The sequence below is a fragment of the Hemiscyllium ocellatum genome, chromosome 10 (assembly GCF_020745735.1).
Source record: "Hemiscyllium ocellatum isolate sHemOce1 chromosome 10, sHemOce1.pat.X.cur, whole genome shotgun sequence".
In the NCBI taxonomy this organism is placed as follows: domain Eukaryota; kingdom Metazoa; phylum Chordata; class Chondrichthyes; order Orectolobiformes; family Hemiscylliidae; genus Hemiscyllium; species Hemiscyllium ocellatum.
The window spans coordinates 109025326-109046423 of record NC_083410.1 but is presented as its reverse complement, the minus strand read 5'-3'; the positions used below and the strand labels follow the sequence as shown (position 1 = coordinate 109046423).

Below are 21098 nucleotides of genomic sequence, written 5' to 3'. Positions count from 1 at the left end.
GTTTTACTGTTTGTTTACAAATGGCTTTTTCAAATATAATCCATTCACTTTAACATTTTGATTTTCCCACAGTGATGAAAATTCATCTGGCTTGCCCTTTTCTTAGTTCATTTGTAACACACCGCCTGTGTATTGAGATTGTGATTCAGAGCAAATGGTCCATTCCTTCCTTCCTTCACCGTATTGGAGTGTGCCCTTCCTTCCGGTTGACTCAGAAACTTATTGAATTTTCTTGCTTGTAGCTTTGGGAGAAGAGGGTATCTGCTTTCATGTTAATGCAGCTGATAACCTATTTAAGATAATAATATGAATTTATTCAGATTGCTCCAGACTACTTATAATGAAGAAAGGTTTGCCTAATGACTTGCGGGGGCAGCTTCTTTGCCACTGATCTTATTTTATAACAGGGTAAAGTTCATTTTATGTAGACGTCTGAGTGGGTGTCAATTATGTAGGTTAAAAACCACCACCTCCATTCCTTCAATTTGTTTCTCATTATGAACACCCACTCTTCCCATATTATCCCAAGGGCTGTTAATTAGTGAAACAGATGTGCATTGTGAATTTGTTTCAACTTCAAGAGAAAGGTTTGACCAGATAAGAGATGGATGTAAAACACTGCAAATGCTAGGAAACTGAAATTAAAGACAGTTGCTGGAAATAGTTATCCGGTCGAGCCACAATCATGGAGAGAGGACCTGGTTTACATGTCAGGCTGGTAAATGTTTGTCGGAAATTCTGACACCAAATGAGACCTAGTTTCTAAAAATAAATAAATATTTAATTTTATACATGCCATTATCCAGTGGTATACTTCACAAGATATGCTGATATTAGGAAAATGTCTAAAATCTTGCAACATTTTTATTGTGTTTACGACAATTTTGTTTTAAATATGTGACCCCCTTCAAATATCTTTGTGGTTGACTTATGCAAGGCTAGCATGGGAATTCTCAGCTTGTTGTGGGGTTAAACATAAAGCTGCCTAATCCACACATTTCATGTGTTTAAAAGTGTATCTGTTGAGAAATCTCACCATCCATTGATTTTTTTTTTAAACAACGTTTTTAATTTGGGTGTTGAATTATTGGATATAAAACATCTTTAACCCTGGGAAAAAACTTAATCTTGTGTAAAAGCTTCTAGAAAAACACTGTGTGAATATTTTGTTTGCAAATTACTGCAGTTAAAAGATCAGAAAATATATTAACGAGATTTAAGGTTTTTAGTCTGTAATTTTCCTGTGCTACTTCAGTAACTTTTCTTTTACATTTGACGATGGATTTTTAGATGCTACAGCTGCTTCTTAAAATCACATATATTTTAAAGTATAATTGATACTGGTGTGGTTTTAAAATCGCAGCATCTGCTTTTATGCGGTGAGCTATTTACAGAAATGTTTGAGTTTTTCTCATCTAAACTTCAAACAGATTCTCTAATGGGTTCCTGTGATAAATGAGGGTGATATAGCCTAAAGCATTGGTAAAGGTAAAAGGCATGTAATGAAAATATGTTTTCCTAGGCTTTTGGTGCTATATCATTGATCTCATTTTCTTAATATGAAATGTTTTTTAAAAAAATCCCACTTGTATTGAGTGTTGAGAGGCTGTAACCATATCTGATAGCAGTCCATTAACAGGCGTAGGGAATATCATCAGTCATTGTAGTGGTTCATCAGCAGTTCACTAGTTTGAGATTTTTGTCCACTCTACATTTATTTTGTAACATCTGTGAAAGTGGGATCATATTTTAAATCAGACAGGCTTTTTTAGTACAAGTAACACACGTCCTTCGTAAGCCAATGGTTTTAGTCTTCAGTTTGTTTTGTTTAAACTTGGTTTGAAATGTGCATGTGATCAAAAACCTGCTTTTCAAACAACAGATTGGTCTCATACTTCCAATGAAACAATTATTGCTTTTTGTTTGATGCAGATTACCTGCTACCACTGTTTTCATGATGAAGTGGAACTCCTATTTGTTTTGACATTTGCCAAGATGAGAAGACCCTATGTATACCAGCGTCTGACATACTTTAATTTCATCTCTTTCATTCATTCAGCTGTCTCATTTTATTTACTGAATTCACATTGATAGATGATTATATGTGAATGTCTGGACAAAGTTTGATTGGTGTGCTGCTGGAATACTGCAGATGTTCAATGTTTGAAATACAGTTTAAAAAAAATGCCATGACCTTCATCTTGGAAATAAGGGATACCAAGTTCAGACAGTTACGGAAGAATTTCTTCTTTAGATTGTGTGTCTTTGGAACTCTTTGCCACAGAGAACTACGAGAGTAAAGTCCTTGTGTATATTTAAGGATAAGATAGATTCTTGATCAGTCAGGAAATAGAGAGTTATGGGGAAAGGGCAGGAAAGTGGACATGAGGGTCAGATCAGCTATGACCCTATTGATTGGAGTAGGCCTGAGGGCCTGAACGGCCCATACCTGCTCCTATGTCTTATGGCTTTCAGGTATTACTCCCTATAAGCCCTAAAGCGGCTGTTAGTTGGGAAACAAGTAAACATCATGGAGATGTGTTGAAGTTGTAACGCTTGGCGAGTAATTCTAAGTCTGGACCTTCTTTTGAAACTGTGTTTTGGTTTCAGACTTCTTACTAGACCAGTTGATGTACACAATATTGTCCCACTTAGTTTAAATTTTTGCTTAGTACTGTAATAACTTTGCTGGAACTCATTGCCAGCAGCATCATCATGAAGTCCACTCTGGCTTCTAGCTCCTCCTCCCTCCTTCTGCTTTTGACCAAATTCCCAGTGATTCTGCTTTCTTGTCCTCAAGATTTGCAGCTTGTCACCTACTGGCTCATTCTGGGTGAGAACTGCTTTTGAAAGAAGTTTCTGCAAGTGGTAGATGATCACAGATCTCTGTTTTTATTTGGAGTTCTGTATTTCGTTCTGAACTGTTTTGCATAAAAGCAAATGTGACAAAGATGAAATGGAATCAGTAATCCTAAGTCTTGCACACAGAGAGACTTAATATCTGCAACCAATTTTGAATGTTCTGTTAAAGATTTTGTTTTGAGGATAAAAGTATTTGCTTTTAAAGAAAAAATTTAATTTGTAGATAGTATTCTTGGCTGTCAAATCCATGCATTGACATTTTTTCCTGCTTTTTAATACTGAAATGATATTACTAAACAATATGTTGAGGAACCAACCAGTGAACAGACTGTTTTGGATACAGTATTATGCAATGACAAATGATTGATTAATTAATGAACTTCTTATATTCAACAAACCTGAGTTTGTTACTAGAAGAATCGGTTGGGGGGCACCCAATAAATATGGTGTATTTGGATTTTCAGAAGACGTTTTGATAAAATCCCACATTTTATCCCAATAAAATTAAAGTGCATTGGTGGTAATGCACTTGAATGGATAGCAAGACTTCCTATGAGAAGACTAGGTCTTTATTTTCTAGAATTAAAGGTCATCTCATAGAAACTTCAAACATTCTTAGTGATAGACAGGGTGGATGTAGAAAGAGTGGTACACCTTGTTGTGGGTTTAGAGCTGGCGGCGAGAGTCTGATAATAAAAGGCAAGCCATCTAGGGCTCTGATGAGGAGGAACCTCATCACTGAGAGTAAAGAATCCATGGCATTTTCTACCTCAGTCATTGTGTCAGTCCAAGACAGCAAGAGATTGCTGTTATTAATGACATCAAGGTATAGGGATGGCATGAGAGTATGACATTGATGACTATCAATAATCTAGAACGGAAAAGCAGATTTAAGGGGCTGAATAGCCTACATCTGCCACTATGTTCATATGAAACTGTTAATGGAATTCTGTCCAAGTCTTCGTTTACACTTGGATTACTGAATGCTTCTGTAATTTTTAGACAATGTTTATGTTATTCAAATATTTATTTTGGAAAAAACCCAAATATTTAGATTCTCACATGTTGTATTGAGTTATAAAATGAGAACGTAACAGGAAATTTTTTAAATGATCCAATTTTAGTGAGCCAAATCTTGCATAAATGGGCCATCTCACATTGTGCACTCTTCGACTTCCCCCTACACCCTGCAGCTCATGTGTAATTTGTGCTGTAGCTAGCTGTAAGTGCAAATTGATAACTGCAGAGAGATTCATTGACACTGCATTAATTGTCTTATCAGTAAGGGTGTTTACAATGTTACACCCCAGCCCTAGTTTTTTTATGGAGAGTTTATTTGGCAACGAATGTACTAATCCAGCAAAATCTCAAAGGCTGCAACTTTCTCTTTGTGGAAAGCAAATGTGCTGTAAATCAAGCAGCAACTGTTTACAATATATGTTAATGACTTGGAGGAAGGAAGGGAATGTATTGTAGCCAAATTTGCAGACAAAAATGGTGGTAAGGCAAGTTGTAAGAGAGATACAAACAGTTTAGAGAGATATGAATAGTTTAAGTGAGGACAAGAAGTTGGCACATGGAATATAATGTGGGAAAATTACTCATTTTGAAAAGGAGAGCAAAATAATAGGATATTATTTAAATAGAGAAAAATTGCAAAAAACTGCAACCCAAAAGAACTTGGATGCTTGTGCACATACATAGAAAGCAAGCATACAGGGACAGCAGGTAATCAGGAACACTAATGGAATGTTGATTCTTATTTCAGGGGATTTGGACTGTAAAAGTAGGTAAATCTTACTGCAACTGTATCACTTACTGGTGAGATCGCATCAGGTGTACTTTAAGCAGTTTTGGTCTGCTTATTTAACGAAAGCTATTGTTGAAGGTCATTCAGAGAAGATTCATGAGGTGCAGAGGGGTTGTCTTATGAGCAATGACTAAACAGGTTGGGACTCTGCTGGAATGTGAGGTGACCTGATTGAAACACACAGGATTGTTAAGGGCTTTGACAGAGTAAATGCTGAGAAGATGGTTCCCCTCGTGGGAGAGTCTATGACTAGTGATAGATAAATTCTTGATCACAAGGGAAATAGAGGGTTATAGGGAAAACACAAGAAAGTGGACATCAGGAATGTCAGATCAGCCATAATCCTATTGAATGACTGTGCAGGCTCAGGCTGAACAGTCCTGCTCTCGTTTCTTATGGTCTTATAGTCATATTCTGGAAATTCCCAATTCACTGTGTCCCATGATCCCTAACTTTGCTAATAATTGATAGTTTGATAGTGTGTCGTTAACCTAGGTTTTTTTCCCCCCAGTAAGATTTGTCCTAATATTTTTAATTTTGGCATGTTCGCTTTAGTGTCGTCTTGTGATATTCTGGCATGATCTTGAAACCCTGAGTTCTCATGTGGCCTTAAGCCTTCAAAGGCAGGTGCTGTTACAAGTATTCCCTTCATCAAAACTTAAATTGTATAACTCAGTTTCATTTATTGCCTTGTAACACTGTTGTGTGTTTTAAATTGCTGATATGATAGTTTACTTTCCTGCTTGCTATGCTTTGCTTGTCATGTTCCAAGTCAGTTAAGTTCTGATGTATTGTTTTTTTTATGGATATGAAATTTGAAACCCAGCTGCATTTACTTAGGTAAATTTGACTGAGTAGCTGCATATTTGACACAGGAGTGTCTCTTATGGTTTTGTTGGTAATTGGATGTGACATGTTGTATACGTAACAAGTCTTGTTGTTAATGAAGTATTTATGATTTGTCCTCTTATTAACATATATGCACTCTTTGTTTTACAACTTTTCTAGGTTCTAGCATTTAGTCTTCTTTCTTTTTATTTTAGGAAGAAACCTTAGCCCTTCGAAAAGAAGGAATTGGTGTGGTTTTGGATTCAGAGTTACCTCATTTGATTGGTATTGATGATGACTTACTTAGTACTGGAATTATTTTGTATCATCTTAAGGTAAGAATGTTTTGTGTCATCTAGGCAGTGTTATTTTGATCAAATTGAAAGGTCAAACCTGACCTTTTAAAAGTACAAACTATTTTGCTGCGCTGTAAGTTAAAATGTTGCAGGAAGCATAACTTCTCAGATTAGCTAGGTATGACAGATGATCTTGTGTTCAAAGTCCAAGAGCAAATGTATTTTTTAACCAGAATGAGGATTTGCTCAAAAAACATTAAGTACAGGAAAGTATCAGAAACTCCTTACGGCGAAATAAATAAACATGAGTTTTATTGATTTGAAATACAAATACCAAAGCAGTTTTATGTAATAACACTCAACGATGAAATAGGGTTTTTCTGCTAGCATTCTGAAAGTGCCAGTGAAGAACTAGACATCTTGGGTGCATTTGTTTTTAAAAAGCAATGTATAGCACATGTAATTTTAAAAATGCTATGCATTATCCATGGCAATGCTCTGATCTGATAGAGGTGTACATGGTATTGAGAGGCATAGATCGAGTGGATAGCCAGAGACTTTTTCCCATGGTGGAAATGCATATCACAATACAATTTTAAGGTAATTGGAGGAAGGTTTAGGGGAAATGTCAGAGGTAGGTTCTTTATGGAGAGAGTGGAGCGTGCATGGAATGCACTGCCAGCGGTGGTAGTGGAGTCAGATACACTGGGGACATTTAAGCATCTCTTGGATGAGCACATGGAAGACAGTACAATGAAGGGTATGTAGTTTAGTCTGATCTTCGAGTATAGTCAAAAAGTGAGGCGCTGGAAAACACAGTAGGTCAGGCAGCATTCGAGAAGCAGAAGAGTCGATGTCTCAGCTTCCTGAAGGACTTATGCCTGAAATATTGACTGTCCTGCTCCTTGGATTATACCTGACCTGCTGTGCTTTTCCAGTACTTTTCGACTCTGATCTCCAGCATCGATAGTCCTCACTTTCTCCTGATCTTAGAGTAGGATAAAAGGCTGGCGCAGCATCGAGGGCTGAAGGGCCTGTAATGTGCTGTATTGTTCTATGTTCAGTCAGAGCCTTCCTGCATGGACTGAGTTTAAACAGCTAACTAAGGTGGATAATTAACAGTTCCTACCCCATCTGTGTGTCAACTGTAGTCCATTCAGTCAACCTCCTTTACTCATACCGTACAAATTGTTTCTTTTCTAAGTTTGGTTTCTTGCGCTCTAGTCTAGATGAGTGTAAGATAAAGACTTCAACTTTTGTGTCACATTTTAGCAATGTTTTAGTTTTGTTTCATGAGTGTTTGTTTGAGAAACAAATACAGACAGTACAAATCTCTTTGGATAACCTCAACAAAATGAGTTTCGGGTTAGATCAGTTTGACCTGTTTTAACTGTGAATCTAAGTAGCTACATTTATTGTAACTCCGTAATGTGTCATTATTAGTTCTGTATTCCATACTTGAAGGTTTTGATTATATAGGTTCTAAGACATCAGAATGATCAGATGTTTTACTAAAATTTATGAACTTGATCATTCTGTTGATTTGTTTTTTCTTTTAGCTGTAACTGACCTTTCTTTTAATAGGAGGGCAAGACCTATGTTGGACGAGAAGATGCCACTACAGAGCAAGACATTGGTTAGTTCATCTATTTCCCTTAATGCCTAGCATTCCAACATCTCAGGAGATTTTTGTTACCTTTGCACTTTTAGCTTTTCCAGTGCTCTTCAGACCAGCCTCGATTCTTCCAATTTACATCAGATGAGTGAATCAGAAGCACTACTGCCCAAGTCCTAACTTGTGCCACATAGACGCAACTATCACCTGAGATCACCAACCGACGGTGACTACTGGTCTAGCAGAAGCTCAATATTAAAATTATTCTTGTTTGCAAATTTCTCTGTAACATTTGTCCTTTTTCTTACCTCAACACTCTCTATCTTTGTAACATCCTCCAACTCTGCCACCTAAGATCTCTTGCTTTCACTCCAAGTTTGCTTTTTTGTACATCTCCTATTTTAATAGCTGCAGTGTTGTTAGCCATGCCTTTGATTGTCTGGATCCATCGCTCTTGAATGCAATGCAATTTGTAAAACACTTTTCATCTCCATGAATCTCTCCAGAATCCCAGGTTAATGCTTGGCGTGGGGTTGGGGGTGGGGTGGGGAGGTGGCGGTTTGAATCGATGGAAAAGATTTAGGATATTGTTTCCTAATGTCCTGGCATCTTTACTTGGTCTTGTGTGACTAGAGTGCCACAGCAACGTGGTTGACTTGCAATGTCCTCTTGGAAAATCCAGGATAGGTGATAAATACTGGCTAGTGATGCCCACCTTCCATAAGTGAATTTTTTAAAAAGGCCATTTGGCACCTCAAGTCTGCTCCTCCATTCAGTACAATTCTGGCAGATACGTGTGTTTTGCATTTCTTATTCTAATCTATTCTGATAGCCTTTGATTTCCCTGCCCATCGAAAATCTAACTGCCTGTGCTTTAATATTCAATATCCTATGATCTTGCTCCTAAAACATCAATCCTAATTTGAAACCTCACTCTGCATTGTCAACAAGTCAACGTAATTTCCACATCCCACCTAGTCCAGGATCTTTCGTAATTCAATCAAGTCACCCCTCACTGTTCTAACCTCCAGTGAAAGCAAGTCCTATCTGTTCAACCTTTTCCTCATTCAGGTATCAATCTAGCTAATCACCTCTAACATATTTCAATTAGTCCTTCAGACAGAAGACCAAAGCTGCATACAGTATTTGAGGTGTGGTCTCACCACTGTCCTGTATAATTAGCATAAAATCCTTACTTTTATGTTCAGTTCTTTTGTAATTACTTGCTGTACCTGAACTCTACCTATTTTGTGACTCCTGGACAAGAGCACCTCCATCCCTCAGCTACTGAAATTCGATATTTCTCTAACTTCGTTCTTGTGATTCTGCCATCACTTCACCATTGGCAATTGTGTCTATAGCCATTTTTTACCAGTTCATACTCTGGATGTCTCGGCATAAATTACAGTTTATTTTTACCTATTTCTCTTGCTCCAAGACCCTTTTTTACAACCAATCTATTGAACGAACCTTTAGTAATTCCTAACCTTACTCTTTTGGTTTGCTATTCACTTTTCCAGTGGGACATTTTACTTCGTTAAAAGTGCAGTATGAATACCAATTGTTGGTAGGAATATTTCATTTACATTTTGTTTGTTTTGAGTCTCTCATGCATGTTAGATGTCTTTCTCCTGAGGTGTTTTGAAAGACTTATTCCTTCACTGTTTATCCTTGTTACAACACACTATGATATCTGTAGATTTGTTTTTCCAAATTTATTTGTAAACTTGGGACTAATTCTGTCTAAGTTTGATTGATTTATGGCCATTTCATTGTTGATCCTACAACTTGTCCTTGCATAAAATTAATGTACTATTCAGAGTAAACAGAGTGTCTTGGATCACTGTAGTATTTACTCTGAAAATGATGAGAACTATCTGTTGAAGCAAAAGTTAGTGAGACATAGTCTTTGTATTTACCATTTTGTCTTGCAGTTCTCCATGGTCTTGACCTCGAAAGTGAACACTGTATCTTTGAAAACCTCAATAACAAAGTAACTGTAATACCACTGAATGGCGCACAGTGCTCAGTCAATGGAAATCACATTGAAGAAGCTACTCAGCTAAACCAAGGTAATCTGATTTGAAGAAAGTTAAAAATCGCACAACACCAGGTTATAGTCCAACAGGTTTAATTGGAAGCACTAGCTTTCAGAGCGCTGCTCCTTTATTAGTTGGTTGTCACAATTAAACCTGTTGGACTATAACCTGGTGTTGTGTGATTTTTTTTAACATTGTACACCCCAGTCCAACACCGGCGCCTCCAAATCACGATTCGAAGAAGTATGGTTTCTTAATAATCACTTCAAACATGACATTAATCAGTGATGAGGGTGTCACTGGCAAGTTGTCCACATCTGTTTGTTGCCTAATTACCCTTAAACTGTCTGGCTTGCTAGGCCTATTTGAGAGTGTATTTAGGGATTAACCACATTACTGTGAGCCTGGGCAGTATGTTGGCCAGACAGGGTAAGAACAGCAAATGTCATTCTCTGAATTAGATGGTTTTTACAACGATCAATGATTGTAATGATCACGATCACCGATGTATAGTTTTTATATTTGAGATTCATCAATTGGATTTAAATTCCACCAGCTGCTGCAGTGCAGTTTGAACTCTTGTGCTCAGAGCATTTTCTTAGGCTTGATTACTTGATTGTATTTTGGGGATTACTACACCATCATCTCTTCCTGATCTAGGCAGCAACCTGCAAGCCAGAGAAAATCATGAAGACATGGTTTAATGCTCTGGCCCAACCATGCCTTCAGTTATACATCTTAAGGCTGAGGGTTCTAAGTCAAGAGCTGAAAGTTAGGTGGATTTTCCATGGTAACTTGCCCTGTAGTGACGAGGGATGTGCAGGCCAGGTGGATTAGCCATGGTAAATGCAGGGTGATGGACTGGGTCTAGTTGGGATGCTCTTCAGAGGCTTGGTGCAGAACTCAATGGACTGAATGGCCATGAGCTGCATTGTAAGGATTCTATGAAAGTACTTTTGGGACGAGTCACCGTGGCTATTGTCTAATGTCAGTGGTCTGAATTTGAGCAAAGGATGGAAAAACGAAAGCTTATTAAATGAGAACAGCAGCAAACGACCTGGAAGAGAAGATTCCTTCAGCATCACATCAACTAAATTACGAGAAATGGATTAAAATGAGATAGTAAAAGTTTAGATTTTCAGATGACAATGCAAAGTTCTCCTACATACAGAAAGGTCAGTTGAATTCAGGATTTTTAAGGAAAATTGCCAGAATCACTTAAGGCTGATGTTGGGCCATAATAAGGGGGAGAGCAAAGTTAATGACCTTTCTTCTTATTAATTTTCTTGTGGCATACCCTAGTTCAAAGTTATTACATCATACATTTTTTTCTTTTCCTGTATTTTATGCAATAGTTATGAAAACATCAAGACCGAATGAATCATACTGTACAGAAGAGATCCTTTCACTCTTGAGTCTGTTCTGCCAAAAGTACTATGTTACGGTAGTCGACAGTTCATCCAAGTACTTTTTGAAGGTTATGAGGTTTCCTGCCTCATCTACCCTCTCTGTCATTGCATTCCAGGTACCAATCACCCTCTGGATGAAAATGTTTTTCCTCAAAACCTCCTTTCACTTCAAAATGTTATCCTCTCATTATTTATCTTTTGACTAAGGAGTACAGCTGCTTTATATTCACCCTGTCTGACCCTCATAATCTTTATGCACTTACATTTGGTGTCCCCCCACCGCAGCCTTCTCTTCTCTAAAGAAGGCAACCCAAGCTTATCCAGCTTTTAATCATAGCTGAAACGTCCCAGCAACATCCTGGTGAATCTGCTTTGCATCCCCTCCAGTGCAGCCACATCCTTCTCACAGTGTGGTGACCAAAACTGTACACAGTACTGGCTGTGGTGCAACCAAAGTTCTGAACAGCTCCAGCGTAACCTACAAGCAAATTACTGCAGATGTTGGAATCGCTACTGAAAACAAACAAAGCTGTAAATCACAGCAATCAGCCAGCATCCATGGAGAGAGAGCAAGCTAATGTTTCAATACTAATGACTTCATCAGAACACTACATGTAGTGTTTATTTTGTACATGCATTGTACCAACTTTATCTAGTATTGTAGTTGGTGCCCTTGCAATTACATTATGTCAATATTGGAGCAGAATTATGACTAAAAATCTTTTTCTCTGTTGAAGGCATTATCCTCTTTTCTCTGAAGGATGCGCTGCTGCATCAGGTCAAATTTACATGGTAGGAACCTTTTAGAGCATTTTGGACTTAATCAGCATTGAGTTCCACAATTTCATATGTAAACTCTATCCTCAGTTTGCTTTCATTTTATTGCTAGTGGTGTTTTCCACTGTCAGTCAGTGGTAGCTCTTGGCACATCTTTTTGTTTATTTGATTCTTATTTTGCCCCATCTGCATTCATTCAGCCTGGAGGATGAACTGTCTCCTGTCTTCAAACCTGCCACAGACCTTCCTTTTAGATTAGATTAGATTACTTACAGTGTGGAAACAGGCCTTTCGGCCCAACAAGTCCACACTGAAACGCAACCCACTCAGACCCATACCCCTCCATTTACCCCTTCACCTGACACTATGGACAATTTAGCATGGCCAGTTCACCTGACCTGCACATGTTTTGAATTGTGGGAGGAAACTGGAGCGCCCCGAGGAAACCCACGCAGACACGGGGAGAATGTGCAAAGTCCCCACACAGAGTCGCCTGAGGCGGGAATTGAACCTGGGTCTCTGGCGCTGTGAGGCAGCAGTTCTCCTATGTTCATCTCTCCCTGGTTCAGAATCTATTTTATGTCTGAATTCTCGGCTTGAGCATTAACTCTTGGTTCTTTGTCTAGCCAGATGTTGCTCAAGTTAAATGTGCCACGATGCCTCAATGGTTAGCTATCTCACAGTGGTAAAAACAATGACTGCAGATGCTGGAAACCAGAGTCTTGATTAGAGTGGTGCTGGAAAAGCACAGCAGTTCAGGCAGCATCCAAGAAGCAGTAAAATCGATGTTTCGGGCAAATACCCTTCATCAGGAATACAGGTAGAGAGCCTGAAGGGTCAGCTAATCTAGACTCTGCTATCTCACAGTGCCAAGCACCCAGGTTCAATATCACCCTTGGGCAACCGCCTGTGTGGAGTTTGCATGTTCTCCCCATGTCTGCATGGGTTTCCTCCAGGTGCTCTGGTTTCCTCCTACAGTCCAAAGATGTGCAGGTTAAGTGGATTGACCAAGTTAAATTGCCCATAGTATTCAGGGATGTGCAGACTAAGTGGATTAGCCATGGGAAATTCAGGTCACAGGGATAGGGTGGGTCTGGGTATGGCTAGTTTCCACACTGTGGGGATTCTGTGATAACTTGGGAGATTTTTTTCTCTGGCACTTTGTCAGATTTTCAGCATCTGCAATATTCTGCTTTTCTATACCAAATATACATTGATTTCTGTGAACACTGATCTATGTATCTCTTACACAATCGTGAAGTGCTCCAATTTGGTTCTTTCTACTGTAATCCTGAAGAAAACTCATCTGGACCTTGCACATTCCTGCATTCCCGAGGTTCCCTGTCAGGTTCCCAGACCAATCAGTCCGGCTGCATAGTCTCTGTTTATTCAGCTAACTAAGATGGGCAGTTAACAGTTCCTGCTGCAGCATACCTTTGGTCCATTCAATCATGCTGTCCAAAATTAGGCATGTGTTCTAAGTTGGTTTCTGGAGTTCTAGTCCTGATCAAAGCTTTCCGTCTTGCATTTATGTCTTGCTCCTATTGAGCAATGTTAAAGTTTTCTATTATTTCTTCCAAGGAGTTGACATTATACCCAGATCTTTCTGCTGGATAAGTGCACTGTTTCATAATTGCGGAGGCTATTGTGAATTTTACTTTTCTCTACCCTTCAAATCACATGCAAAAGAACTCTTGCCTGTGACATTAGTCACCATGGTGTCAGTGATGCATATCAGTGCCACACTGTTGCAGTCCATTCAGAGCTTCCACTGTAGTATTCTTTAGGGAACTGAATAAAATCAACTTTCTAATCGGTTTGCACGATGGCCTGTGACCCTTTTGCTGACCATGACTGTTGCAGGTCTGATTACCATCTGCATGGCCTCTCTGAAAGTTCCTGTAGTTTCACTTTGCCAGCTGTAATGCTCAAGTAGTGCTTCATATAGTGCTCCGATCTCCTATTCTTGGAGAGATATTGAACAGTGAAGTTGATAGCAGATGGAAGTACGGAGATCCTTTACCCTGTGTGCTGCTATTACCTTTTCTGACTTGGGCATCCTTTGTATGCTGAGTGATACCATTGCAGCTCGTGTGGTTACACACTATTATTCAGTCATGGAATGAGAGTGTCACTGGTCAGGCCACACACTGCCTGTCCCTGATGGCTCTGGAGAAGGTGGTAGTGAGTTGCTGCATTGAATTTCTGCAATGCCTGGGGTGTAAGGATACTCAGAAGACTGTTAGGAAGGGACATAACAGGATTTTGGCCCACCCTCTGACAGTGCAGGGATGGAAACATTTTTCCAGATCAGGATGGTGTGAGACGTCGGAGCAAATTTGTACATGGTGGAGTTCCATAATGTCTGCCATCTTGTCTTTCTAGTGGTAGAGGTTGCGAGTTTGAAAGTTTCGAAGGAACTTTGGTGAATTGCTGCGTGAGTAGATGGTGGACTCTGCAGCCACGTTGCTTTGGTGATGAAGGGAATGAATGTTGAAGATGGTTCAAAGGGGTGCCAATGAATTGCTTTAACCTGGATGCAGCTGAATTTCAACTGTTACTGTAGGTGAATCTATTAGACGAGTGGAGAGCATTCCATCACGCATTTCTCTTGTGCCTGTAGGTGGTAGACAGGCATTGGAGAGATAAGAAAATGAATTACTCACTGCAGAATTCCTAGTCTCTTGCTACATTTTAAATGGAACATGTTATGCAACTGACTAACATCAAAAATTAAAGTCCATTCAGCCAGAGTTAATGCAAAAAGGACGTGTCGTTGATGGCTTTCAGAGGAGGGAGTGGGTGGGATCGCATTCTTGGGCTGTGAGGGGCAACTTGAACATTTTGAGATAGGAGTACCTCCAGTGCTAATGGTGAGTAGTAAAATCAGTGAAGGTGTTTCACAATTGGTGCTGTCAGCGGTCAAGTTGATTTAAACAAAATTGGAATCACTTCCAAAAACTGAAGATATAAAGTAAAAATTGTGGGGAACAGGGGCATTGAATAGGATGGCCTTGATGTTTCTGGTATTTTACCAGTAGTGGGGTAGGTATCAGGAGGCTTGCCCATCCTTGGACAATCAAGTTACTGGCCACTGAAAGGCAACAGAGAGCCCCAGAACCAACAATCATAATGTATACCCACAACCCACCCAACATGTGTGCCTCGTAATAATGCTGTCCAAATCCTTCAGCAGAGTCCAACCAAAGCTGCCCTGATTCAGCTTTGAATCCAGTCTCCATATTGCTTCTTGTAGTATCCTGTCTCCAGTGACTGTGACAGCCACCACTCACCATCTGATTGGCCAGATGTTGTTAGAGGCAGTGCCAACCTGTGAAAACATATGTAATCCAGAGCCAGTTACTGATGGTAAAGGCAGCAACCTTCTTTGCATCACATGGCTGACCAGGAATCTCTCCTGCTCTTACCATCCATAACCTGTTTGGTTGCATTACCAATGTATCAAATCCTGGAAAGTCTTTCTATTGTTAGTTTGAAATTGAAATGAATGTTTTGGTCCTAAAGTTTTATCATCATCTCGAAATTCAATCAAAGAGCAAGCCTGTCAAACACCAGTATTTTAAATGAATTATTTCGTTGTAAGTCCATACAAAAGATTATCTAGTTCACAGTTGTTAAGCAAAGCACAGTAACCATCTTTTTTAAAATAGTTTTAATTGACTGGACTATTTGTCAGTATGGGGACGGTTATCCTTTGTGTTCTTTTTATCTTGGCTCTGTAGGATACATGTTAACCTTATTTAAATTCATGCTGTGAATAGTTCAGAACTAGCATGCACATGCTGACATAGATTGAAAACATTTCAACCACATGAAATGAATTCTTTTGACAAAGTCAGTGGATCTTTGTTGAATTTTAGTGCCATATTAAGTGGGGTGAAAGTTAACCCAGAAAATTTGAATGTTTTGCTTCTTCCCCAAGAATCTTTAGATTCCTTGGTGATCTCATAAGGCTGGTCTAATCCAGAGGATTGACAATATGCATTGCGATATCTCGAGAACAGATTGTCTCCTTAAATAGTACACTTAATAGAGTTTACAGGATTTCTGTACAACATTTGCATGGCCCAATTGCATCGACACAGTCCTAATATTTGGCAACTTAATTGGCAAAGTTGTGATGAAAATGGAAAGCTACAATTACATTTAGAAAGGGTGCTGTAGTATACAGCAGATTTAAATACTGAGAAGGAAAGCTGCTTATAACAGTGTTATGAAACACTTTCAGCTCCATCAATGTTTTGAAAGTGCCTGTGTAATTAATAGGAGTGTTTTGACAAAAGATCGGAAAATAACTTATCAAAATATTTTTCAACAGTTTTGCTGTCTCTAATCCTATTGCTGACAGAAGGATTTAGGATTACTTCCTAGCTCTTTTTAAAAAAACTGTATATTTGCAATTACAGGTTCGTCTCCATCCATTTGAGCATATTTTGATATCTTTTGGTTGTGTGAAACATGAACTGCATGCGATTGAGTACCATGTACTTGTGTTCCAAATCCCGCTTTCAGTATTCTTTCCTCTCAAATCTGTTCCTCCTTAAAGCAAGAATGCACAGTCGGCATTATATTGCAGGCTGTCCATCATTTTAAGTATCAATATTCGAGCCACCAAAAAATGTTGATTTTGAATTGTTGACATTTGCCAGCAAATAAATCTTTTTTGTGTTTGGGATACTTACTTCATCTGAAAACTGTTGGTTACCCTTTACACAACTTGAGGAAAAGGACAGATGCTATGATTTTGTGTTTAAAAATAAAACACATTTGGTTTTGTTAATTTTGTGATGTCCAAGGTCAGTTAGTAAAACTACACTTAACTCAGCTATGTTCGCCAACAGAATTTTTGTTCAAAATATTTGGTAAATCTTGGGAAACAAAGGAATTGAATTTCTGTCTCCTCTCTTTTAAAGGAGCTGTCATACTCCTGGGAAGAACCAACATGTTCAGGTTTAATCATCCTAAGGAAGCTGCTAAACTCAGGGAAAAAAGAAAGGTATGTTGTGTGGTTTGGACCTTAAACTTTTACGTAAATTGAAAAAATACAAGTTCAGTGAGTCAATGACGCAGTCGTACTTTTATTTTTATTTGACTTTGTCGTCTAAGTCACTATGCAGTTATATTGTCTAAATCTTATTCTTTGGTTTGATCATAGAAGTTTAAGCTTAAGTCATATTTATTCAGTTTTATTATGACAGATGATCTTAACTGAGCCATCAGAAGGTATATAGGAAAGGTAATGTTTTGGTTGGGAATGCTAGATGTTGCTTTGGCAAGCATGCCCAGGACATGTTAATTAATGAGGTTAGAATTCAATAAAATGCCTATTGTAAGCAGTGATGATGTATTTTTAAATATATGCTTTAATTGAGAGAACTTCAGCTGGGATAACTTTAAAATTTATTCCTTTATGGAATGTGGCTGTTACAAGACCAGTGTTCCCATTCGGAGAAGGGTCAGCCTCGTATGTAGAATGGGCAGACTTGTTGAAGAGTCTAGACTAGAGTGGTGCTGGAAAAGCACAGCAGGTCAGGCAGCATCCGAGGAGCAGGAAAATCGACGTTTCGGGCAAAAGCCCTTCATCAGGAATAGAGGCAGGGTGCCTGCAGGGTGGAGAGATAAATGAGAGAGGGATGCGGGTGGGGAGAAAGTAGCATAGAGTACAATAGGTTGTAGTGGTTCTGTTCGCCAAGCTGGAAGTTTTTGTTGCAAACGTTTCGTCCCCTGGCTAGGAGACATCATCAGTGCTCAGGAGCCTCCTGCGAAGCGCTTCTTTGATGTTTCTTCCGGCATTTATAGTGGTCTGTCCTTGCCGCTTCCAGGTGTCAGTTTCAGCTGTCCGCTGTAGTGATTGGTATATTGGGTCCAGGTCGATGTGTCTGTTGATGGACACATGCCTAGAGGCATGGCATTCATCCACAAACTCCATCAACAGACACATCGACCTGGACCCAATATACCAATCACTACAGCGGACAGCTGAAACTGACACCCGGAAGCGGCAAGGACAGACCACTATAAATGCCGGAAGAAACATCAAAGAAGCGCTTCGCAGGAGGCTCCAGAGCACTGATGATGTCTCCTAGCCAGGGGACGAAACATTTGCAACAAAAACTTCCAGCTCGGCGAACAGAACCACTACAACAAGCACCCGAGCTACAAATCTTCGCACAAACTTTGAGTACAATAGGTGAATAGGGGTGGGGATGGAGGTGATAGGTCAGAGAGGAGGGTGGAGTGGATAGATGGAAAGGAAGATAGGCAGGTAGGAGAAAGTGAGGACTGCAGATGCTCGAGACCAGAGTTGAAAAATGTGGTGCTGGAAAAACGCAGCAGGACAGGCAGCATCCGAGGAGCAGGAGAATCGACGTTTTGAGCATAAGCCCTTCTTCAGGAATGATAGGCAGGTAGGACAGGTCATGGGGTTGGTGCTGAGCTGGAAGGTTGGAACTGGGGTGAGGTGGGGGAAGGGGAAATGAGGAAACTGGCGAAGTCCACATTGATGCCCTGGGGTTGAAGTTTTCTGAGGCGGAAGATGAGGCGTTCTTCCTCCAGGTGTCAGGTGGTGAGGGAGCGACAGTGGAGGAGGCCCAGAACCTGCATGTCCTCAGCAGATTGGGAGGGGGAGTTGAAATGTTGGGCCACCCTACCACCTGCAAAAATGACATCCCATATTACCAATTCCTCCGCTTCCGCTGTATCTGCTCTCAGGAGGACCATGTCCAGATGGCCTCCTTCTTTAGAGACCGCAATTTCCCTTCCCATGTGCTTAAAGATACCCTCCAACGCATCTAGTCCACATCCCGCACCTCTGCCCTCAGACCCCACCCCTCCTACCGTAACAAGGACAGAACCCCCCCTGGTGCTCACCTTCCACCCTACCAACCTTCGCATAAACCAAATCATCCACTGGCATTTCCGTCACCTCCAAATGGATCCCAGCACCAGAGATATATTTCCCTCCCCACCCTTTCCGCTTTCCGCAAAGACCGTTCCCTCAGTGACTACCTGGTCAGCTCTACGCCCCCCAACAACCCACCCTCCCGTCCTGGTCCTTCCCCTGCCACCCACACCTCCTCCCTCACCTCCATCCAAGGCCCCAAAGGAGGCTTCCACATCCATCAAAGTTTTACCTGCACATCCACTAATATCATTTATTGTATCCGTTGCTCCCGATGCAGTCTCCTCTACATTGGGGAGACTGGACGCCTTCTAGCAGAGCGCTTTAGGGAACACCTCCAGGACACCCGCACCAAACAACCCCACTGCCCTGTGGCCCAACATTTCAACTCCCTCTCCCACTCAGCCGAGGACATGCAGATCCCGGGCCTCCTCCACGCTACTCCCTCATCACCCGATGCCAGGAAGAAGAAGGCCTCATCTTCTGCCTCGGAACACTTCAACCCCGGGACATCAATGTGGACTTCACCAGTTTCCTCATTCCCCCCCCCCACATATATCACACACACACACACACACACACACACACACACACACACACACACACACACACACACCTCAGCCCAGTTCCAACCTTCCAGCTCGGCACCGTCCCCATGACCTGTCCTACCTGCCTATCTTTCTTTCCACCTATCCTCTCCACCCTCCTCTCTGACCTATCACCTCTCACACACCCCCATTCACCCATTGTACTCTTTGCTACCTTCCCTCACCCTCCTCTCTGAACTATCACTTCCACCCCCACCCCCATTCACCTATTGTACTCTGTGCTACTTTCTCCCCACCCCTCTCTCATTTATCTCTCCACCCTGCCTCTATTCCTGATGAAGGGCTTTTGCCCAAAACATCGATTTTCCTGCTTCTTGGATGCTGCCTGACCAGCTGCGCTTTTTCAGCACCACTCTAATCTAGACTCTGGTTTCCAGCATCTGCAGTCATTGTTTTTAACCTTACAGACTTGTTGAAGAGCTGATCCTCCAATCAGATACTGCACATAGGCTCACTAATGAGCCTATCATTAGCAAACCTGAGAGAAATAGCCTGCACTAGAACAAGCAGCAAACACCGAGGACAGTAAGTGATGGCAGTAAAAAGAAAGTGGGGGGGAGGTGGCGGTGTGGTGTGGGGATTTTGAGATGGCCAAAGATAGAGCTTTTTGTCAGGGAAGGGAGTGTGTCAGGAGGACCGCCTGCTGGGGATGGGGTGAAGGGAGAGAGAGGGTGATACCAAAGAGATGTGCTGCAAGAGGGTTGAGGCAAGGATGAGGTTGGGGAGAGGGTTATTGGAGAGGATCTAAAGGGAGGTTGAGGGGAGCAGACGCCTGTAGGAGGAATGGAAGAACATGGAGCTGTAAGTAAGATGAGGGAGAGAGACTGCTAAAGCGAAGGGTATCTGCAAGAGTTGTGGAGAGAGAGCCATATTAAACCTGTCAAACAAGGAATACTCAGCTGACTAGAGACAGGAAAGGTTCAAATTATTGAGGCAATTCGTTTCTTCAATATTCTCACATAGCTGTTCCTGAACTTACGCAGCATTACCAAGAGAGTTTACATTCAAAGTGATGGAAGCTATTGCAATGAACATGTGTATATCATTGTTAAATTTAAATGTGAGATTTAGATCTGAGATGCAGTAAGAAGGGCACTGCCTAGTTAAAATGTGCCTGCTTTCTATATATGTGATAGAAACACATTAGCTGTGAATTCAAGTCTGTGGAAGTTGTGTTTAGAATGATGGCTTTGTGCAGAAATAAATATCACACACTTTTGAAAGAAACAACTTATGCTGTTGTCTTGTGCCAATTGAAATACTGTGGTTCCAGGAAATTAGTGCTTGCCTTGTGTGTTGTGATTTTGAATTTAATCGCCATGATTGAGATGTGAGGGGCTTAGACAGGGTAGAGAGATTTTTCCCTTTGGTAGAGGGTTGAAAGGTTGGGGAATAGATTTAAGAAAACAGGAGGTTTAAAGGGGATCTGAAAGGAAACAAAGTTTCACTCGGCATGCTGGGAATCTGGAACTCACTGCCTGTAGGCTGGTAAAGACTGAAGCCCTCATAACTTTTATGAAGTGTGTAATTTGTGATGCAAAGGCATCCAACACCCTGTGCCAAGTGCTGGTAAATTGAATTAGAATAGTTAGGTGGTTGTTTCTGAATGATGTAGACTTGGTGAACTGAAGGGCCATTTTTTTGATCATATGTACCTCCATGACTCTATTTAAGTTGTCTTGATTTGTATTGAAAATGTTCATTTTGAGTTGAAGATCACTAACTTTACCCATCTGTGCTACTTCAGTTTTATTTACTTTGCACTTTTACAGAGTGGACTGCTGCCTACCTTCAGTTTGTCTATGACTGACCTTTCTAAATCCTGTGAAAATCTTTCAGCCGTCATGCTTTACAATCCAGGGTAAGCAAAAGAGGCAATCAAGATCTGTTGATACAAGAGTGGCTTACTGAACTTTTGTTTCTAATGAGTAA

At 40.5% G+C, this 21098-nt stretch overlaps 1 protein-coding gene across 2 annotated transcripts in view; it reads left to right on the top strand.

Moving 5' to 3' along the window:
* The window catches only part of kif16ba (kinesin family member 16Ba), a 130666-nt gene that overhangs the window by 38864 nt on the left and 70704 nt on the right, over positions 1 to 21098 (top strand). For both annotated transcript variants that reach the window (XM_060831852.1, XM_060831853.1), the window contains 5 exons: positions 5716 to 5835; positions 7381 to 7432; positions 9346 to 9483; positions 16571 to 16653; positions 20939 to 21027. In XM_060831852.1, the coding sequence (XP_060687835.1) occupies positions 5716 to 5835; positions 7381 to 7432; positions 9346 to 9483; positions 16571 to 16653; positions 20939 to 21027 (482 nt within the window). The remainder of the gene's footprint in view (positions 1 to 5715; positions 5836 to 7380; positions 7433 to 9345; positions 9484 to 16570; positions 16654 to 20938; positions 21028 to 21098) is intronic.